We start from the raw sequence: 19,121 nt of genomic DNA, 5'->3' as shown, positions 1-19,121 counted from the left end.
AGATAACCTTTAAATCTTAGAAGCAAATATTTAAAACTGAAGCGTGACTTGAAGAGTTTCGTAGCTACTTTTAGCAGTAATAAGAATGAAGCATTGTTTGCATTTATGAAGTTCTTCCCACAGAATTAGTCATCACTCACTAAGCTTATGACCAGGCTTTCTTCAGTAAAGAACACAACACATATGCTATTGCATGCAGCGTATTAGGACTTGACAAATATAAAGCTAAAACCTATAACACTTCAGCTGCAGGATTTACCCACACAAAATACCTCTAAGCCCAACTAACTTTACAAAAGAGTTTTCTCAATGAGGGATACTTGCTCAGGATTCAAAGGTTTTTCATTCTTTTTAATCAGTATGCTTAGACATGTTAAAATAATAGTGACAGTAGTAATACCAGCAACAATAACAGAAATTTCTTAGTCTCATCAGCAATTGATTTCTGCCCTCATCCAAATTAAAGAGAGAGAAAGGGATATGGATCTGGTTGCAAATCTTTGATTCTTTGCAATTGGGTTATTATGATGGCCCAGTAAAGTCAACTGGATAATCCAGCATGTAAAGGCATGTGGAAATATACTGTCTGCTCCTCCATGAGTATCTATCTGGTGCAGAACCTTTTTAGTGCAAAAAGCGCTAACAGGAAAAGGAAGAAATCATAAACAGAGACATACAGGAACATAAACCTGGAAAGGATGCCAAAGATAACAAACTTGGCCAAACTCACTACCTGGTGAAGGTAGGTATGAGGGTTCATCCTCAGTCAGATTATCTAAGGACCTTGTCAAATCAGCATAATAAATGAAAGGAGAGCAACAGACACAGAGACAGAAATTCTGGCAAGAACTAGAAGCAAACCCGGTCAGTGCTGATAACTGATGGATTATCTAGACATGGCAGGCAATATGTGACTTTGAAAATCATAAGAACATAACCCTTTGAGTCCCAAAAGTTGGAGTGGGTTAGTCTAAAAGCCATTCATATAAGTACCAATTGGAAAATGCATATAAAAAATAATCAAGAATTAATCAATTCTCCAGGAGCTTCTGAATCACTTCAGTGAGATTAGTAATGTCAGTTAGTAATGGAAACAGTGCATCATACAGAATTAACATTTTCATCAGATTGGCAATTATTACATTCTTCTTGTCACACTTCCCTACATAACTGTTCTCCTGTGTTTGAACAGTTAAGATAGGTACAGATAATTCAATGTAATAGCAGAGGAAAAGAACCAGATGCCTCAAAGGATTTTGCCACAGAAGACATGTACACATTATTTCCATTACTTCAAGATGTAAATGGTTATTCATTATATATACACTTATCAACGATAAGTATCAATGGATACTTGTGAGAATAATAAAAATACTATGTGCATTGTTTAAAGATTTCCATCATTCTAAGTGAGCTGATTTACAAGCGGGGGAAAAAAAGCAAGCAAACAAACAAAACAAACAAAACTGACCCTTTTTTTCTTTCCTATCTCATTTGAGTTGGTGTCATGGACATTCCAAGGCTTTCAAATGGGTTGCTTTAAAAATTTACAGCATGGCAACATATATTCTGAAGCTTGCTGTAAATATCAAATGAAAGTTGCTGCACTAGACTCTAAAAATAGCTTTGTAATAATAAATAAAATGCCAGACATCTCAATAAAATCACAGAAAACCTCAACTTTTCTACACATCAGATTGTAAATATCTAAAAGGAAACGTAAAAGCGTGTAGATATGTATAAATTTCTGAACACCCACAAATACATACACATATACCCAAATATCTACAAAACTAGCTATGCAAAATCAAATATGAGAACATAATTTGCTTTACTCATACTGCCTAACAAAACAATACAAAACAAAAAATGCAGCTAAATTTCAACTTACTTCTTTGGAAGTTTCATTTTTTTCACTTTTTCTTCAGCACGTTCATCAGCAATTCCAACATGGCAACCTAATGCCAGCAGAGTTCTAGAACATAGGAATCACATACAAATTTCCACCAATGTTTCTATATCCAGAATTGCTTTGTATGTAAACGACATCATACAACAAATAAATGTCACATACAATAATTTCAAAATAACATGGAATTTTTATATATTTCTGCTTTATATACCTATTCCTATGGTTTATATACCCATTCATATTGCTGCATATCAAACTTTTTTTTTGTTACGTTATTTACTCCTAAGCTGATGAAATGAGAAAAGACACAAAGTGTCACTTGTTATTCTTGGAATGTATCTTCAGAATGAGATGATTTTATTTGAGGGTTTTAATTGCCTCTGGTTTACAGTAGGTCAAACTACTAAAAAAAGAGCTGACAGCAGAGTACACTTCAGGCATTATAACAAAATGGCCATCATAATACTTAATATGGATATTCAATCTTGACCCAATACAAAGCATTTAAGACAGATTCAGTGTGCTACATACCACAGGTTGTGTAAAACACAACCAATCTCAGAAAACAAACGGTCCCTGCATGCCTCGTAACAGGGTTGACAGAGACTTCTGATAAATTCAAACCTCCTCCTTTCTATACAGTCACATTATCCAGTAGTATAAATCTTTAATTTCCTCAATTACAAGGATTTATATTAATATACACCTTGATCTGTAAATCATCAACCATTTGTTCCTGCACTTACTTTCAATACTGGATTATCAAAGTTTAGTATCTTTAACCTACATGAACTACTGAAATACTGGGAGCAAAATGACAAAATTCAAGAGATAACTTTGAAGTCAGTTCGGAAGTTTCCCAAAATCTGAGGGGCATACCAATATATTTGACTGAAACCAGATATAGAAGACAAATCACAAGTGTGAAGCTGGAGCTCCAGTCCCGATTCCTTCCAACATGTAAAGAAGATAGAATATGATAGAATATTTGATATGATAGAATGTTTTGATTTGTTGTCTACATTTAAAATAATATTTACTGCACTTGTCCTAACTATATTTATTGCTCTTTACATGACTGTGGGGGGAAAATGGACATAAATACTGATCTAGCAATATATCTCTTTACGGGAAATTAAATGTCTCCAGGAGAGTCATAAAGCGTATTCTTAGTGCTAGCTACATGGAGTAAATGCTATTGTTATGTGAAATCCTATTTAAATTCAGGTAGTTAAATTAGATACCAAGAAATCACCATGTGGAGGACAACTCTTGCAAAACACAATCTGAGAAAATACAACAAAGATAAACTTCACTTAACATAAACAGTACTTGAATTCTAAGCAGCTATCACTAGCATAATCAAGATAACGTACCTAACAACAGAAAGCAGTGCAGAGGAGTTAAGCCCCACCAACCCTAACCTACTTGTAGCGTAAGATGGAAGGAAGTTGAAACCTATATCCAGTTGAACACTGCAAATTCAACCAGAAAGCTCAGCAGGATTAAAAGGCAGTTGTGGGCTGAGAGTTAGATTTTTAATTACACTTCAATTGACATTTCAAACTCATTAATACAAGTGGAAACAAAAGACCCCTGAAGCACTCCAGAGCTAAACAAGAAAACTGAAAAGTGCCCGAATGCAATGCTTGGCATAATACTGATACATGTAATTATCACACACACAACTGAAAAAATAGGTAGAAAGGAAAAAGTCAGTTGCAAAAAAGTAAGAATAAAAACAATAAAAAATGAAGGTACAGAATAAAAATAAAATTGCACAGAAAAAGTGTAATGCTTTCAAACATCATGTTGAAAACATATTTTCAAAGGTAACTCTTCCCTGCATCTTGATAATTCCTATAGTAAATCATTTTTATAGTTCATAAAAGTATTCAATCATAGTGAAAAATATACAGAGATCTCAATATACTGAAATGTTTTGTCACGTAATATGATTCAGAGCTTCCTTGTTTTCTACCTCTTTTATCCAGTAGAGCTCGCAGCAAAACTGGCAACAAACTAGCAGAATAAACAATTACAGTAAGGAGTTATTCTTGATGCCTTGAATCATCTTCTCATATGCAAAGCACAGTTTGATGCAAATTATAGAGAATATAGCACATGGCTGACTGAAAGAAGTTTTAAAATGATTATTTTCTTTCCCTTTTCTCTGCTTTTGTTGAAGTTGACTGCTTTGTTTGAGATATCAAGAAAAGAATCTGTCAAAGTAGCTTGCAATTGACATTATCATACTAAGTATTATCTTGAATGGATTAGTGCACTGTTTTTTCACCTTTGCAATCTTGGAGAAATGAAAGAAGTATGATGTTCATTTTAAAAACCCTAAGCAGCAAATGTGTACATAATGAATTCAATATGATATTGCAAAATTAAATCTGTAAACTCCAGAAAAAAAGTAGAGTAATACAAGAACAAAATGAAGAGTAAAATCAGTAAGTATATACAAATTTTGAAATCCACAGAAGGACAGAATGCTTCATCTTTTGGATACTCTTCATTTAATGAAAAGTCTTTATACTAAGTAATTCAATTAAATAAAAATTAATCATATTTCATACATTTATGCAGTGAAGTGGATTTTTGGTTTTGTCAGGGTTAAATTAGAGGAATATTAATCTTGAACCAGTAATCAAGTAAGGAACACTAAAACTTGTTTAATATTTAGATAAACATTATGAGTGTCCCATTAATACTCAGAATGATGCTAGTAAAGCCTGAGTCATATTATATGGATCAATACAGCAAAAGATCAATCTGTAAATAAAGATTACATTATATTTTGTAAGTTCAGAGTAGGAAAAGAAAATATTCTGCATTTCTAGCCCACTGTCATGTTCACAAAGGACTCAGAAGCTTTTCTTGAAATTCTAGTACCTAGCTGAAGATAAATTTGAAGTTTGCCTAATCCTTTTTGCCTCCAGTGGAGATCAATTTGTCTCTGAATGCTTTCTCCCTAAATAACACAAAAGTATTCTTCCAGAAAATATTTAACATTCAGGCTCATGAATATATTTTGGGGAAAGAAGAGGGAATAACTTACTATGGGAATGGTGGATCAGTAAATAGCACAGAGAAGCTCACCAGGAAAGGAACCCATTAAAAACCTGTAGGAACAGTATTTTACCTAGTTTTCTACTATGAAGATGCATAGTCCTTACAATAGTAATGATTCTAAACACTATACATGGTGAATTTCTGAATAATATACTACAAATCTTCCCAGAAAGGTATTATTATATGCATAAAGTTATCCTTTCCTAACACTATATACAGGAAGAAGGAAATACAGTGCAAGAAGATGCAAGATCTCAATACATCTATTAACATCCCACTGAATTTTTCTAGAATTCCAGCTGCAGAGCTTCATGAAATTCATACATTTAACTGCTCAGCTGTAATGCACATTTCTGTTCTATGGCAGTACACACAGAGACAGAAATAGCTCATTGTTAGTCATGTCCAAAAATAAATTGATTGTCATGGTGTTCTTACACTGATGAGAAGCTGAACTCCAACACACCATTCTCCCTCTGCCTCCTCAAAAGACAAAAATTGCTCAAGGGTTGAAATAAAGACAGGGAGATTACTCACCAATTACTATCATGGGTAAAACAAAACTCAGCACAGAGAGATTTAGTACCTGTTATTAACAGACTAAAAGCAAACTAAAAACAATTTCTTCCTACACCCATCTTCTCCCTCCTCCTTCTGAGCAGTACAGGGGAAAGGAGAACGGAGGTTGCAGTCTGTTCATAACATTTTGTCATCTACCACACCCTCACAATCAATCCAGTGTGAGCTCCCTCCCACCAGATGCTGGTATTCCAAAACTGATCCTAAGTGGGCTTTCCACAGACAGCAGCTCTTCAAGAACTGTTCCAATATGGGGTTCACACCACAGGGGTCTATCCTTCAAAACTTTTTCCCAGTATCCAACTTAACCCACTCCTGATGCAACTTAAAACTGTTTCCTCTTGTCTAACTGCTTGATGCTTTTGGGAAGAGATTGACCATTACCACATCTTAACCTTTGAGTAGTTGTAAGTGATATGGTCTCATCTGAATCTACTTTTCTCCGGGCTGAACAACTCCAGTTTCCTCACCCGCTCTTGGTAAGTCCTGTGATCCCGATCCTTCACAGCTTCATAGCCCTTATTTGGACATGCTCCAGGACTGAATGGTTGGATTGGATGATCTTCTAGGTCTTTTCCAACCTTGGTGATTCTATGATTCTATGACTTCGATGTCTTTCTTGCAGGGAGGAGCCCAAAACTACACACAGTATGCAAGCTGCAGCCTCACTAGAATAATTAACAGACCACCTCTCCTCAGTCCCCCCGCTACCAAAACCTTGCCATATAATCCCAGTGCAATCATCAAAGTAGACTTCATCAGCACAGAAAATTAGGCTTAACTGAAGTAAATCAAACAAGATGTAAATGTTTTTATTTTCAAGCTTGAATATAGTTCTTTCCTCCAACCTAGACAAAAACAGTCACAGTTGCCATTTCAGAAACACCATTAACACAATAATTTTAACAGTTAATTAAAATCTTTCAATGGAAGAAGTGCAGATCGGTATGAAGTTATACTAACATAATGGCATTCTTATGTCACCTATAAAGACTATCAAGGAATAGCAAGAACACCTACTTCAATGCCAGAAACATAATTAATGTACTTGGATCTCTCATTTTCCTATTACTACTATCACTCAGTAGGAAACATCACGTATCAAATCATAATTTTGGAAACTGCAGCTTCACAGGTTTGCTGAAAGTTTACTGTAATCATTAGAAGTTTGAGCAACTTACTTCAGTGTTTCAAGTGACATTTGTAAATTATAATTTCTTTCCTGCTCCGGCAGTTTTGAGAACTCCACTAAGCATGGGTGTTGTCTTTTGTTGTCATCTCTAACCTAAAAAGGAAGTAAAAAACCATAAATTTAATATATCTTTAAAACTTGCTGAAATTTCAAAACAGTTCAAAATATGAAGTACTTAAGGCTGATTTTGTCAGCATTGCTCAAACTGAATAGCACTCAAAAAAAAGGGAAAAAAAAAAAAAAAAAAAGGAAATCTGTACTCTCAAAGTACAATCACTCCCTTAAGGTAAGGCAGCATTTGCAAATAAACTTCAGATTTGCAGATCTCAATTGGAATACTTGCTGATTTGCACATATCATTATCATGGAAGTACTTAACGAATAAGTAAAGATCAAGGATAATGCAAACTGTTGTGTTTTGATATACAGTCATAAAATGCCATAAGCAAATCGTTTGAAAAATTTTATATTCAATTTGTATAAATGCTGATTAGCCCGTGAATGTAATGATTACAGAATTAAGGATAAATCTAGCCTACTTTTTACTTCAGTTAATATTTATTTTCTCAAAGTTATGTCCAGTGGTATACAAGAAGAACTAAACAACTGACCAGTCACAAATGACTGGAGCATTAATTTTCTTTTACTTCATTAACAGCAGTCATTTAGAAAAACCCATATCTTTATCAACTCAAAATTTGATTTAAAAAAATTTTTAACCACCACTTCCTATACACAATTCTAGCCCCACACTGTTCTGTTTGTAACTGGGAAAGGCACCCTCAGAGGCTGAGATACCTAAGCATTCTACTGCTCTCAGATTTGCATCTTCAACACATGAGAGTTTAGCTAACAAAACTATGTCTTACAAGAAGGCTTGATTAAAAATATACTAGTTGCAACTATTAACTAAAATATTTAAATGAAAATATTGGTAATAAAGTTATGATTCAGGAAAAAAAATAATAAAGGTTGTAATTTTTTTTCCATTGCCATTTGTTTTTAGAGCTTCAGATCAATTAATCCCCAAATTTACAGATTTGAAAACTATAACACAACACACTTTAGAGATAATCAACTACATATAAGGCAGTCACTAGTTTGCAAGGAAGATTTTTATTTTTATTTTTTTTACTTTACTTTTATTTTATTTTACTTTTATTTTTTAAAGGGCCCAAGGGACAGATCTGTGGAGATAAATCCAAGCATGTCTTCTCCCTGACAGCCAGAATATGCAGTGTTATTATTCACTTGACAAATGACAACTGTGCTACAGAAGATGATATCGTCTCTGCAGCTTTCAAGGGAGAAAGTCAGCCAACAAGATATCAAAAGTTAACCTGTTTCACTTTGCCAGGTGTAGGATGGGGAACACTTCAACAGTTCTACCCACAGCATGGTATGTTGTGAAGAAAAGCTCAACACAGGTGACAACATCACAACCCTACAGAAACACTTTTGTGACTCCTTAGTAGCTCTCGAAAATGATCGGCACCTTGATAGATCCTGAGAAAAGGTAAGCCTAATCACACAGTCTCATGCTTCTGTAGCAGCTGGCAACACCTACTGCTATCTCACTGTACATATACTATTAGAGAAGTTAACTGTACACTTTGAGCATCCTTGTTTAAGACTCAGAAAAGCAACAAAGAAATAACTGTCTTCCATTTTTACAGTTTAAAAATATGACATATTCCTTTCCAAGGTTGCCAGTCTTCTCTACATCACACCTTTTCCAATGGCAGTATCCCTGTATGATTCCAGAGATCCTGCTCAGGACAGAGTTGGTACTTAAGTAGAAGGATCAGCATTTGTTCATTTGAGCAGCGTGAAAGTAACACACCAAAGCTAGTCTTTGAGAATGTGCTGCAGTCCTCAGCTAGATTTTTCTCTTTCTTCTATAGTAATTAGAAATAGTAATCTGATTTGTTCCTGCAGAGCAGGAACTACTACAGAGGTTATGTAGTCGTGGGCACCTCTGTTGTACAACTAGCCAAGAAAATCAAACACTTATCGAACAGCAACTATAACACCATATTATCAGAGTACTCTGTAACTCACAGACAACTGGGTCAGCAGCAGTTCCATGGCTTTGAGCTATAATAACAAGCTGCTGCCACAGAGCAGGTCCTCACAGTAATTGACAAAAAGTAGAAATATACATTCTGACATGAAAATAACTTTTAACATATTACAATAATTTCATTATGTGATATTTCTGAATGTATTTATAATACAAATAAATTCTCTTTTACTATTTGAGTTCTAATTTTTTATTCGATATGTTTCTCTTTTTTCCAATTGCAAATAATACTGTGGTTTGAATGGCAGACACTCTGCACAGAAAAAAAAAGGACATGGACTACCACAGACAGCATTTCAGCACACAATCTGCTTAACAAGATGTGCCGAGTGCTCCAAAAGTAATGCCTCCTATTTATTTCCACTGAACCTACCATAGCTACAAAGAGCACAGTAACACTATCTGATAGAGGAAATTCTCAACTAAAAAACACTATTTTCCAGAGCATCTTGAAAATAAATCTGAATGCAATATCTGTGATTATACCTAAAAATAAAACAATTATAATATTGGCACATAAACACGGCAAGTTAGAGCAGGAAATCAAAATGATATCATCTTCAAACCTTACCTTGTTGATAAATTCTCTGTAATTTCAAGTTCTCCATGTTAATTATAAATGAATGTTCATAGAGTGAACATGAAGATGGTTCATTCATAATTGAAATTTTTCTATCATATTCTATTTTTCAGTTTTATGTTTTTAAAAACAATATCTAAAGTAGACATTACAATTCATTCAAGTTTATTTAATCTTATAAAAAACGAGTCGCACTCCTTTCTAACACTACTAACGCATTTTTCCATTTTCATCTGAGCACACAATAATTATCAAATTGAACAGCAGGCAGCTGTTTATGTTTTTGTTTGAAAAATATTTACAATCTCAATGGGATATTTTTCTGCACTTGATGAAATTAATGTTCTTTGGACAGACAATACAAGCAATTAAACTGTCAAGCAACTTGATCAAAACATTTAGCAAACAAAACAAGAAACATCTTTTAGAAGACAGTGAAAATGTTACTTGCAAATTTCTTTCCAAGACCTACAGTAATCTACATCAATAAAAAGTCTCAGAATAGTCTCCAAGTAGGAGAACCACTTCAGTTCTGTGTAGCTAATTTCAATACTGGACCTCATTTATTTATTTTTTACTTCCAATATTAGTAGAATTACCTTGCTTGGTATATATCTTGCCTAAAATTCCTATTCTCAGTACTCAGTAACTGCAATGCATCAACTCAGGTAACAAAAATTAGCTACAATGGCTTACACTGATAAAAACACCTGTGAAAAACTAAAATGATTAAGGAGTCAGTCCCCAGGAGATAATTAGCATATATTTTGTTGCATTCCCAACTGAACACATTGAACTGCAGAACATTAAAGCCAGGGAAAGCAGGCAGAACAACGTAAAAGTTTCAGCACCCCTTTTGATACTGCACATAATTACATTTATCACTGCATCACTTAATACTATTTATATAATTAAGTGAAAATAGCATTCAAAATCACAGTCAGATTCTTTTTCAAGTTCATGCAAAGAGAACCAAGAATTATGGTTTTTATTGACTTTCACTACCAGACAACTAAATGTCTTGTGCCTGAGAGCAAATATAAGGTATAAAACCCACTGTATGCTTTCTGTGCCATTAGACTGGTAGAAAATGTGAGCCGCAAACAACTTTAATCTCAGAATTTTTGTTCTACAATATTCAAGTGTTTTCCAGTGGCAAAAGGGTCCAAAACCTTAACCTTGGAAAGATAATAAAAATAAGTAAAACAGTCCCATTAACACACTCAAACTGATTTGCTAAGCAATACAACGTAATTAACAGAAAATTAATAGAGAGGGTACATACTGGTCCATACTGCCAGCCCAGTTCAATCTTATTCATAACCCAAAGTTCATGGATGTTCTCTGCTAACTTTTCTCTAATTCTTTCCAAGTGGGGAGGCAAAACAATCTAAAGAGAGAAAAGAGAAAGATGTTGTTACAAAGAACTGCTCAACAGGGCAACAGACTTCCACAGTTGTGTAACTTTGCATAAGTTATATCTCTCAACTAATCCTAAATAATCATTCATTCTTACTGATATTAAGGACAAACAACAATAACAATAAAATAATCAATAATAATAAAAAAAAAATCATTCTTAAAGTGAGCCAGAATTCTTAGATAATAAATACTCTAATTTACAAATCCCAGAGAATGACCAGCAAAGGAAAGCAGCTGTATTTCCAGTACCTTCAAATGTCACAGATTACATTCATGACAGCTGGCTAGAAACCACTCCAACTAAAAGTACTTCTCAGATTAACAAAAGTAAAAATCTGAATAACAGCAATTTTCTTCAAAACACTCCAGACAAATATAAAAGTTTGAGAAGTGCACCTTAAAAGAAAAAGAGAGATTGTGGTGATGTGACCACATGGGACATCATCTCCAGCTTTGCAGTTGGATGTTGTCTCAAAAACCAGAGACCTCAAATAGAAAGTTCTGTGAATGATCACAGTGTTATCCTAATTGTAATTAACAATAACCACAAGGGCATGTGCAGAATATTCTATTTAGCACGTATTGGCAATACAGTAGCAGATTTTTCATGGACAGGTTCCTAAATATGTTAAAACATGATTATACCTTGTCCAAAAATCTTATTACCAAGAACTCTGGTCAAATATAAGGTTTAAAAGTCTTAAATCAAAGCCTTCAGTAATTTTAATTAAACTGTAATAAAAATGTCTAGTGACAAGACAGTGGCAAGTGACAAAACAAAGCATGAAATTCAATTGCTCTTTTTTACATACTCTAGCATTGAAGATAAAACAGTCTGTGAAGTGAAAATATATTTGAGCACTACAAGAACTTCATAGAACCTCTGACTTTTTTCCACTTTTCAATTTCTAGCACTGTAATGCATCAAAAAAAATTCTGAGAAGACAAAAAACAACTGAGACATTTAAATTCAGTCCTATGAGAAACAACATAGGTCTATAATATCTGTGTTTGAGAAATTAAGTGTAAAGTGTCATCTTTTAGTTTCAGTACCTGGCTAGTATCTACAGGAACTGGGGTGAAAGCCGCTTGTGACAGATTGAGAGTGGGACCCAGAAGGTCTCTTGTATAGCTTCGATCCTGCTTGTACTCTCGGCTATGTTCCACTTTTAATTTCTCTTTTGGTAGAACAGCTTCAAAGCAAGGGGCATATCCAGGTGGAGGAAGGAACTTGAATTCTCCATGGCGACCTCCAAGCAAGAAACGTACCCTGTAAAATCAGAGTTTATTTAGATAACTGGGACACTTCTGGTGTCAAACCTGATCAGTTTGTCAGCTTCACAAATATTGAATGCTACTGGGAAAAAGTAAATTAAAAAATTACAGCTTATTTGCATTGTTTATGTTTATACTCCAGTAGCATTGGAGTAGCAAGTGCAAAAAACATGAGGAAAACTAAACATTTTTCTTCATTTGGGTTGATTTTCACTTCAATAAAAGCATTCTAAGGGACTGAGATTACGACCTACAATCAGCAACCACTCAGCTCCATTGGGAATTCTCAGTTTTGTATGATTTGAGAAATGAACCTGAAAATTTAGCAGAATATGACTCTTCCTTTTCTCTCACAGAAAAGGAAATGTTTAGGAAACAACACAACACTCTTATTTTCTTGCCTAAAACATGCACCTGTCATTTTAGTAGAAACTAAGGAGGAAGCATTCTTTATTTATTAAATGTTGAAATGTGGCTGTTTTTTATTTATTTATTTTTATTATGAAAACATTCTTTTCCTTTTTTGTCATTGAAAAATTCAGTGAATGAAATTATGTATGTTTCCAATCAAAGAAATCAAAAGCAAAAAAACAAAAACCCCCGCCTTGCAACAGAATCACATCTTCTTTTATATTTCCTATATGTTTTCTAAGACTGTTATCAGTACAAATCTAAACACTTTCCAAAAGCAGACAAAGCATGTGAATAGCATCTGTCAATTTTTTATTTATCTTTTTTCTTTAACGAAGGAGATAAAGTATGCAGATGCACAGTTTTGCATTTCATAGCATGCACTTCTATAATTTTACTACACCTTATCTCCTATAACTGTATTATGCAAGGCAAAGTCTAAAGAAGTGCATTTTGCATCTCTTTCCAGCAGAAACCAACTTTCAGCCTCTACTTTTGGCAGCTCTACTGAAGTCAGTCCTCCTGCTGGAACTTCATGCAATCTTCTTTAATACTATTGTCTCAAACTATTGAAAACATGAAAGTAGAAATTCAGCACCTCAAGTATGGATTGAATGAATTTCTATTAGTCCATTGTGTTGAAAAAAAGCGTACCAATATTCCTTAAGGTCAGTGCAGATAGAGTAGTTGCTCCTAACAAGTGTTTTTTAATCTTAACATATAGCTTTAACACTATTCATAAAGTTAGTATCTATCAGTGGGCATTGTAGTGAAGATAAAAATGATAAAGCTTTCCGAGTCCTATCTGCAATCTACTTGAATACACCAGTTCAAGTGATGAAAAACAACAGATGCACCATCTCTTCAGGATTCCTTTGTAGTTTCATTAACTAAGAACTGGAGCTGTGCTAAAGAAACAGATGCCAGAAAGGGAAATGAGGGTGAAAACAGCCTAATGAAAACAAGAATCCCAGGAAAAAACAGACTTGATACTAACTTTATTCCTGCAGAGAAGCTGACAACTGGGAAGAAAAGGCCATCTATGTTGAAATTCTCAAACATTCCTTGAACTGGCTGTCCATTTATCCGAAAAGAGATGCTGGGGGCACTCAGATCCAAACAGCAACTAATAACATCTTCAGTTCTTAACAGATGTTGGTTTGGAGAATTTACTGTTCGAGCTACACAGCCTGTAGGTATAAAGGAAATACATTTAGAAAAACTTCTGATAATTCTACAGGCTTTCGTAGTGGACTAAAAATAAGAGAGAGAAAGCAATAGAAAGCACATGTGGTAATTCACAGATATCTAACCTGTATCTTATGATCTTAAGACCTGAATTTTAAGCTTGCAGTATGGTGAATGGAAGCATACAAAGGCATCTACAAAAGCATGAAGCTAATTTAATCATAAGAGATTAAAAACAAATTATATTTAATGTAAGTGAAAATACTGATACAAACAATTAAAACAAAAACAAATTTCATTACCCACAAGTAGCATAAGCACAAACTGCAAAACAAATACTACTGTTTAACAGGAAACATAGCACACTTAGCTAAAGAATACATCATTATTCAAAATAAAGAATATAATTTTACTTGAAATTATTTAAGTAAAGCAAGGAATTTTTTGCTATTACAGGCCAGATCACAGTAACCTTGCAATCCTGTTTAAGATGATACCACAGAGATTCATAATCAGAACCTGAAACTGCATTTTTCCAGCATATATCAAAGATGCAATGTCTGCATGAGACATCAGTAGGCGTAGAAACAGCACATCCTCATCTGCTGGGTCCCTCAGGGAATGGCTTTCTGAGAAGATTGGTTCCCAGAGTCACGTCTATCTGGTAAGTCTTCACCAAAACTGCAGAACTTATAAGTGTCTTGTTAAAAGTCACATGTATTTAATTTCAGCATAAACCTATTAAACCTGACTCTGAATTTCTGGGATAATCACTTCCCATTCATATAGGCAGCTGATCATAGTTTCCATGATTTCTGTCATTCAGTTAAGGAAGAAAAATGTTTTCACATGCTCCTGATACTTTCATATTTGCCTTCCATGAGGATACCCCTTCCATCTATCCCTTTGTTTATTTGCTTTAAAAGTAATCTGTTCTGTGAATGATGACTGGAAAGCCTGGAAGATATCTCATAAATTGAGAAATTTGCACAAAACACTGCTGCACAATGTAAAAGTCACATTGTTAGAACTGTCTCACAAAAGAACTATTTTCTACTGGTTCTAGATCTGAAAACTCACAAATCACTGTAGAGAACAGCAAATAAAAACATCACAACAGCCAAGAGCTAATATTCAAACACATCACAGAAAAATATTTTTTTTTATTATAAGAATAACTAAACACTACAAGAACTGTTAGTGAAAAGAGTAAATACTTTATCTCCTTAAGCTGTTCAACCTGAGACTAGATGCCTTTTTAAATATTAGAATTTATACAAATATAAGTTATTGGGTTCAATGAAGCGCTGACTGATAAAATTAACATATAAAACTATTCGACTTTGTACACAGTCAGGCAAAATGGTCTAAGCACCTTTTCAAGCATGAGGCATTAAAATTCCATGAGTTCCACATCTTTGCATCTGAGAAGTAATTCTCTAACTGAAGAAACAAATGCAAATTAAATAAATATGACTCTGAAAAAGGTCTATTCCAGAGTAGCACCTCAATGAGTTATTGTTGCTATATGCTATATGGCATTAATGCCATAAATCCTTCATGCTCCAATGATTATGAAAATGTTTCAGACTTACCAAGATACAGGCTAGGATTGTGCAGGAAGAAGAAAAGCCATGATTTTCAGCAATCAACAACTTAAATTCCTAAAGTTTGAGGTGCATGTGTAAACTTTCCCTTAGAAAATATCAAGGTGGAAACATCTTCCAGCCAAATTCACAACAGAGATGAATATATAAATCATATGTTTATAAAGGCAGGCTGAATTTTTTGACTGGGATAGGTTATGGAATGAAGAGCCAAAATACTTGTTTATTAAATCTGTTATATTTCTAATAAAGAATTTACTGCTGGGTAGAAAAATAATTTTGATATTAAGTAACCTTTTGTTTCCTCCTCAAAAGTGAATGTAACTATGCAAGTCAGTTGGGTTGGCTCATAGTTGTCTGATTCTTCTTTAATAAGATTCTATCTGATAAACTCAATTGTTACACATCTTCACTGACATTATTAATTATGCAACGTGGGTCCAACGCAATTTGCAGTGTACATGAGAGCAAAAGTAGAAGCTACATTCCGAAGAAGACACTTTACTGGATAATACACTCCTGCTATTTTTGTTGGAAAATTCTTTTGAAATGTAAAACTGCCTTCTTATCGAAGCATCAAGCCACAATGCCTCAAAACTTCAAAGACTTAAATCATACATAAAGCTGACACATTAAAATGTCTCTCTCATCTGTTAGCGATCTTCATATCTTCACAGTGGCACAGACTGCCAGTACAGTGAACCTTGCCCAGTTTCCAGACAGTTGTATGGTTCAATAATCTCACAAAATAAATGGAAGAATATTTTTTCCTCAACAAAATTACACTGTAGTAGAAAATTGTTCAATGAGTTTTTAAATCTCTGTGTATATGACTACCTATTAAAAAATGTATCTTGGAGGAAGAAAGATTCATATGAATTTAAACTCTCGTGTTGTTCTTCCACTATCACAGTGGAATTAGAAACCTAGACTTCTGATTGATAGAATTATTTTTTGTACATTTAAAGTTTTTAATAAAAACCAAAGAGCTACCATTGGAAAAAATAAAAATAAAAAATAAATAAAAAATAAAAAAATCCCATGCTGCAACAAATTGTTATTGTGTTACTTCGTTAAAAAAAAAAAAAAAAAAAAAAAAAAAAAAAAAAAAAACACCTTTTCATGATACAATGTTAACTTAAACCATATTCTGGTGGGATACTGTTTCTGTGTATATCCAAGGCCAACAGTAACATTTGATTCACTACTGATAAACTCAGCTCCAAGTAGATAGTAAGCACCAAGCTTAATATCCTTGTATAATACAAGAGAAAATAAAAGAGAGAGAAAGAAAAAAGGAAAATGTACCTGACCACAGATGCAGACCATCGAAGCCATAAGAATACAAGTCATCACCAACACCATTTCCTCCCCATTCTGCTCCTCCCCCAGGATATGGTGAGTAGCCCTCTGTAGAAGCCCAGCCTACTCGTAGGTGAGTTGATTCTGCGGTCACAAAAGGCTCTAGATGGTCCACCATAAGTTCATAGTACCATTTTCTGTACTGGGCAGAGCCTTCACTAATTCCCAAGAAAATATTAGGTCGCATGCTAAAACAGAAAGTATAAAGGTGAACATTAAAACTTCAACCTCAAGAACACAATGCAATACTGCAATTTTCAGCTCAAATTTAGAGCTCATTGTGTTTGTTTAAAACAACAGTAGTAAAACTAAGTCTACTTTTGTCTTCTCTTTTCTTTTCCTTTTTTTTTTTTTTTTTTTTTTCCTTAAGGCAAATTTCAGTTTTTCTGCAGTGGATATTTTTGTCTCTTTCAACTATAAGTTTTGTTCTGATTTGTTCATGCCTACAAGACTTTATTTTTACCTGCTCACATGGTTGACAAGGCGGGTCTGTAAGAGCAGATCTCTTCCTGGCAGGAGATTATCACAGATTAGATGTTGATTAGACCGCACAGCTACTCCATGACATACACAGAGAGAACATAAGACATCCAAAACCTGTAAAAAAAAAATGAATTCTTTTTCACCTTGAACAGTTTTTTCCATGCTAAAGAGATCAGCATCACTCTGCGTTACTTCTGGCAATATAGTGCTCTGTACTGTATTAGTGGAAGACACGCGAGATAAAGTGACTGTGTTGATGAACTTCATACCTTCACAATACTGAAATTCTTTTAATAATATTGTTACATTCTTCTTGCTTCCTTTGAAGTTGAGTTAGTAGCAATGCTTTCATCAAAAACCTAATAATACCCACCTTTGCATCTTCAAACTGCCTACAGGAGAAGTTTAATTCCTAATTATGAATACTGTTTTAAACTATTTGAAATCTGACATCCGTAGAGAGCAATGTGGTTTATTTGTTCACGAAGGTTCAACCAGGTATGTCCCTTTCAATGCATACCTTATGGTTTCTTCCATGTTTGTCCAAAAGGCAGATGATTGATTTAATATGTCCTTCCTTAATAATGTTTAGAGCTTCAGGGCTTTCCACCAATACACAGTGTAAAACTTCTAGTATTCCTGAAAAAAAAAAAAAAAAAAAAAAAAAAAGGGGGGGGGGGGGGCTATAATTCAAAGTATACATGAAATTATAATATTATAATTGCAAATAATGGTTTCCTATATTTGGCCAGTAAAATTCATCAATTTCAGAAAGTCCTGTACACAGTAAATAAAACCAAAACAAGACTGGTATAATCCTTCCAGATTCCTCAAAATTAGCAAGTATAGTAAAAGTCAGAAAGTACAGGAGAAAAAACTGTACATTAATTGGAAACTTTACCAATAAATATGTGATGATCAATGTTCAAAAATTCAAACTGTAAATAACTGCTTTTCAATGGCCCCAAAAGGTGAAGGATTGACACTGCGTCAATCCTTAATACATAAAATATGTTCTCCATATTTGCAGTTTTCTGATTCTTCCCTTACACAGCCATCTGTATCATTAACAGAATTGTATCTTCAATTTCAAGAAAAGAGGTAAATTCCCAGTATACTGGCCCATTCTGTATCATCTTCTTTGTGTATGTAACACTTAAGCTGGGAGCCAACAGTGGTGTTCTTGAAACAGCAAAATAAATAGAAACCAACACAAAACTAAAATGTGCAAGCAAAAATGACTAAATCACTGGTGGCCTCCCAATTAAATGGAATTCTAATATCAATAAAGCAGCAACCCTTGACATCAAGAATCATTGTATTTTTATGTGTTCCCAGCCATAGGGGTGTAGAACAGGTTCCCATATCTGCTGGATAAAATCATTCAGACAAGTATGAAGTATGTTCATTATTATCAGTTTTCACAATGAAAAAAAGTCAGTGAGGGAGAGCTGAGAAGCAGCCTTATATCTTGATATTTTTAACTTCTTTTTATGCTACATATCTCATATAATTCCATCTTCATCCATGTATTTAAACCATGGCTCCACACACTCAGCTTAAATGTTGCAAAGCAGCGTCCACAACAGCAGTCTTCTGCCACACTTTAATGAAAGAAAAACATAGCACTGCAGACTCCCCATGGTGAGAAAAGAAGCATCAGACAAAGATATTCCCTTGGTAAGAGCACTCTAGTCTTCCCTCCATTCAAGTAAGGAAGAGACTATCAAGCCAACAGCTGAGTAATAGCAAGCCCACCTAAGGTGAAGAGGCTCCAAAGAACTGCTAACTGAACATAATTTCCTATGAGGACAGGCTGAGAGAGGCTGTTCAGTCTGGAGAAGAGAAGGCTCTGAAGTGACCTGAGAGCAGCCTTTCAGTATCTGAAAGGGAGCTACAGGAAAGAAGGGGACAGACTTTTAAGCAGGGTCTGTGGGGACAGAACAAGG

The 19,121-nt window shown here is 34.3% G+C and overlaps 1 protein-coding gene across 8 annotated transcripts in view; it reads right to left on the bottom strand.

The window, feature by feature from the left end:
- The window catches only part of RYR2 (ryanodine receptor 2), a 314,525-nt gene that overhangs the window by 135,476 nt on the left and 159,928 nt on the right, over window positions 1-19,121 (bottom strand). For all 8 annotated transcript variants that reach the window (XM_072331791.1, XM_072331794.1, XM_072331787.1 and 5 more), the window contains 8 exons: window positions 17,693-17,811; window positions 17,153-17,286; window positions 16,636-16,877; window positions 13,530-13,722; window positions 11,900-12,116; window positions 10,710-10,814; window positions 6,751-6,854; window positions 1,892-1,975 (listed from right to left, as the gene is read on the bottom strand). In XM_072331791.1, coding sequence (XP_072187892.1) covers window positions 1,892-1,975; window positions 6,751-6,854; window positions 10,710-10,814; window positions 11,900-12,116; window positions 13,530-13,722; window positions 16,636-16,877; window positions 17,153-17,286; window positions 17,693-17,811 — 1,198 coding nt within the window. The remainder of the gene's footprint in view (window positions 1-1,891; window positions 1,976-6,750; window positions 6,855-10,709; window positions 10,815-11,899; window positions 12,117-13,529; window positions 13,723-16,635; window positions 16,878-17,152; window positions 17,287-17,692; window positions 17,812-19,121) is intronic.

The sequence above is a fragment of the Excalfactoria chinensis genome, chromosome 3 (assembly GCF_039878825.1).
Source record: "Excalfactoria chinensis isolate bCotChi1 chromosome 3, bCotChi1.hap2, whole genome shotgun sequence".
NCBI lineage: Eukaryota > Metazoa > Chordata > Aves > Galliformes > Phasianidae > Excalfactoria > Excalfactoria chinensis.
Note: the sequence above shows the minus strand (reverse complement) of the source record. Positions and strands in the feature narration are given on the sequence as shown.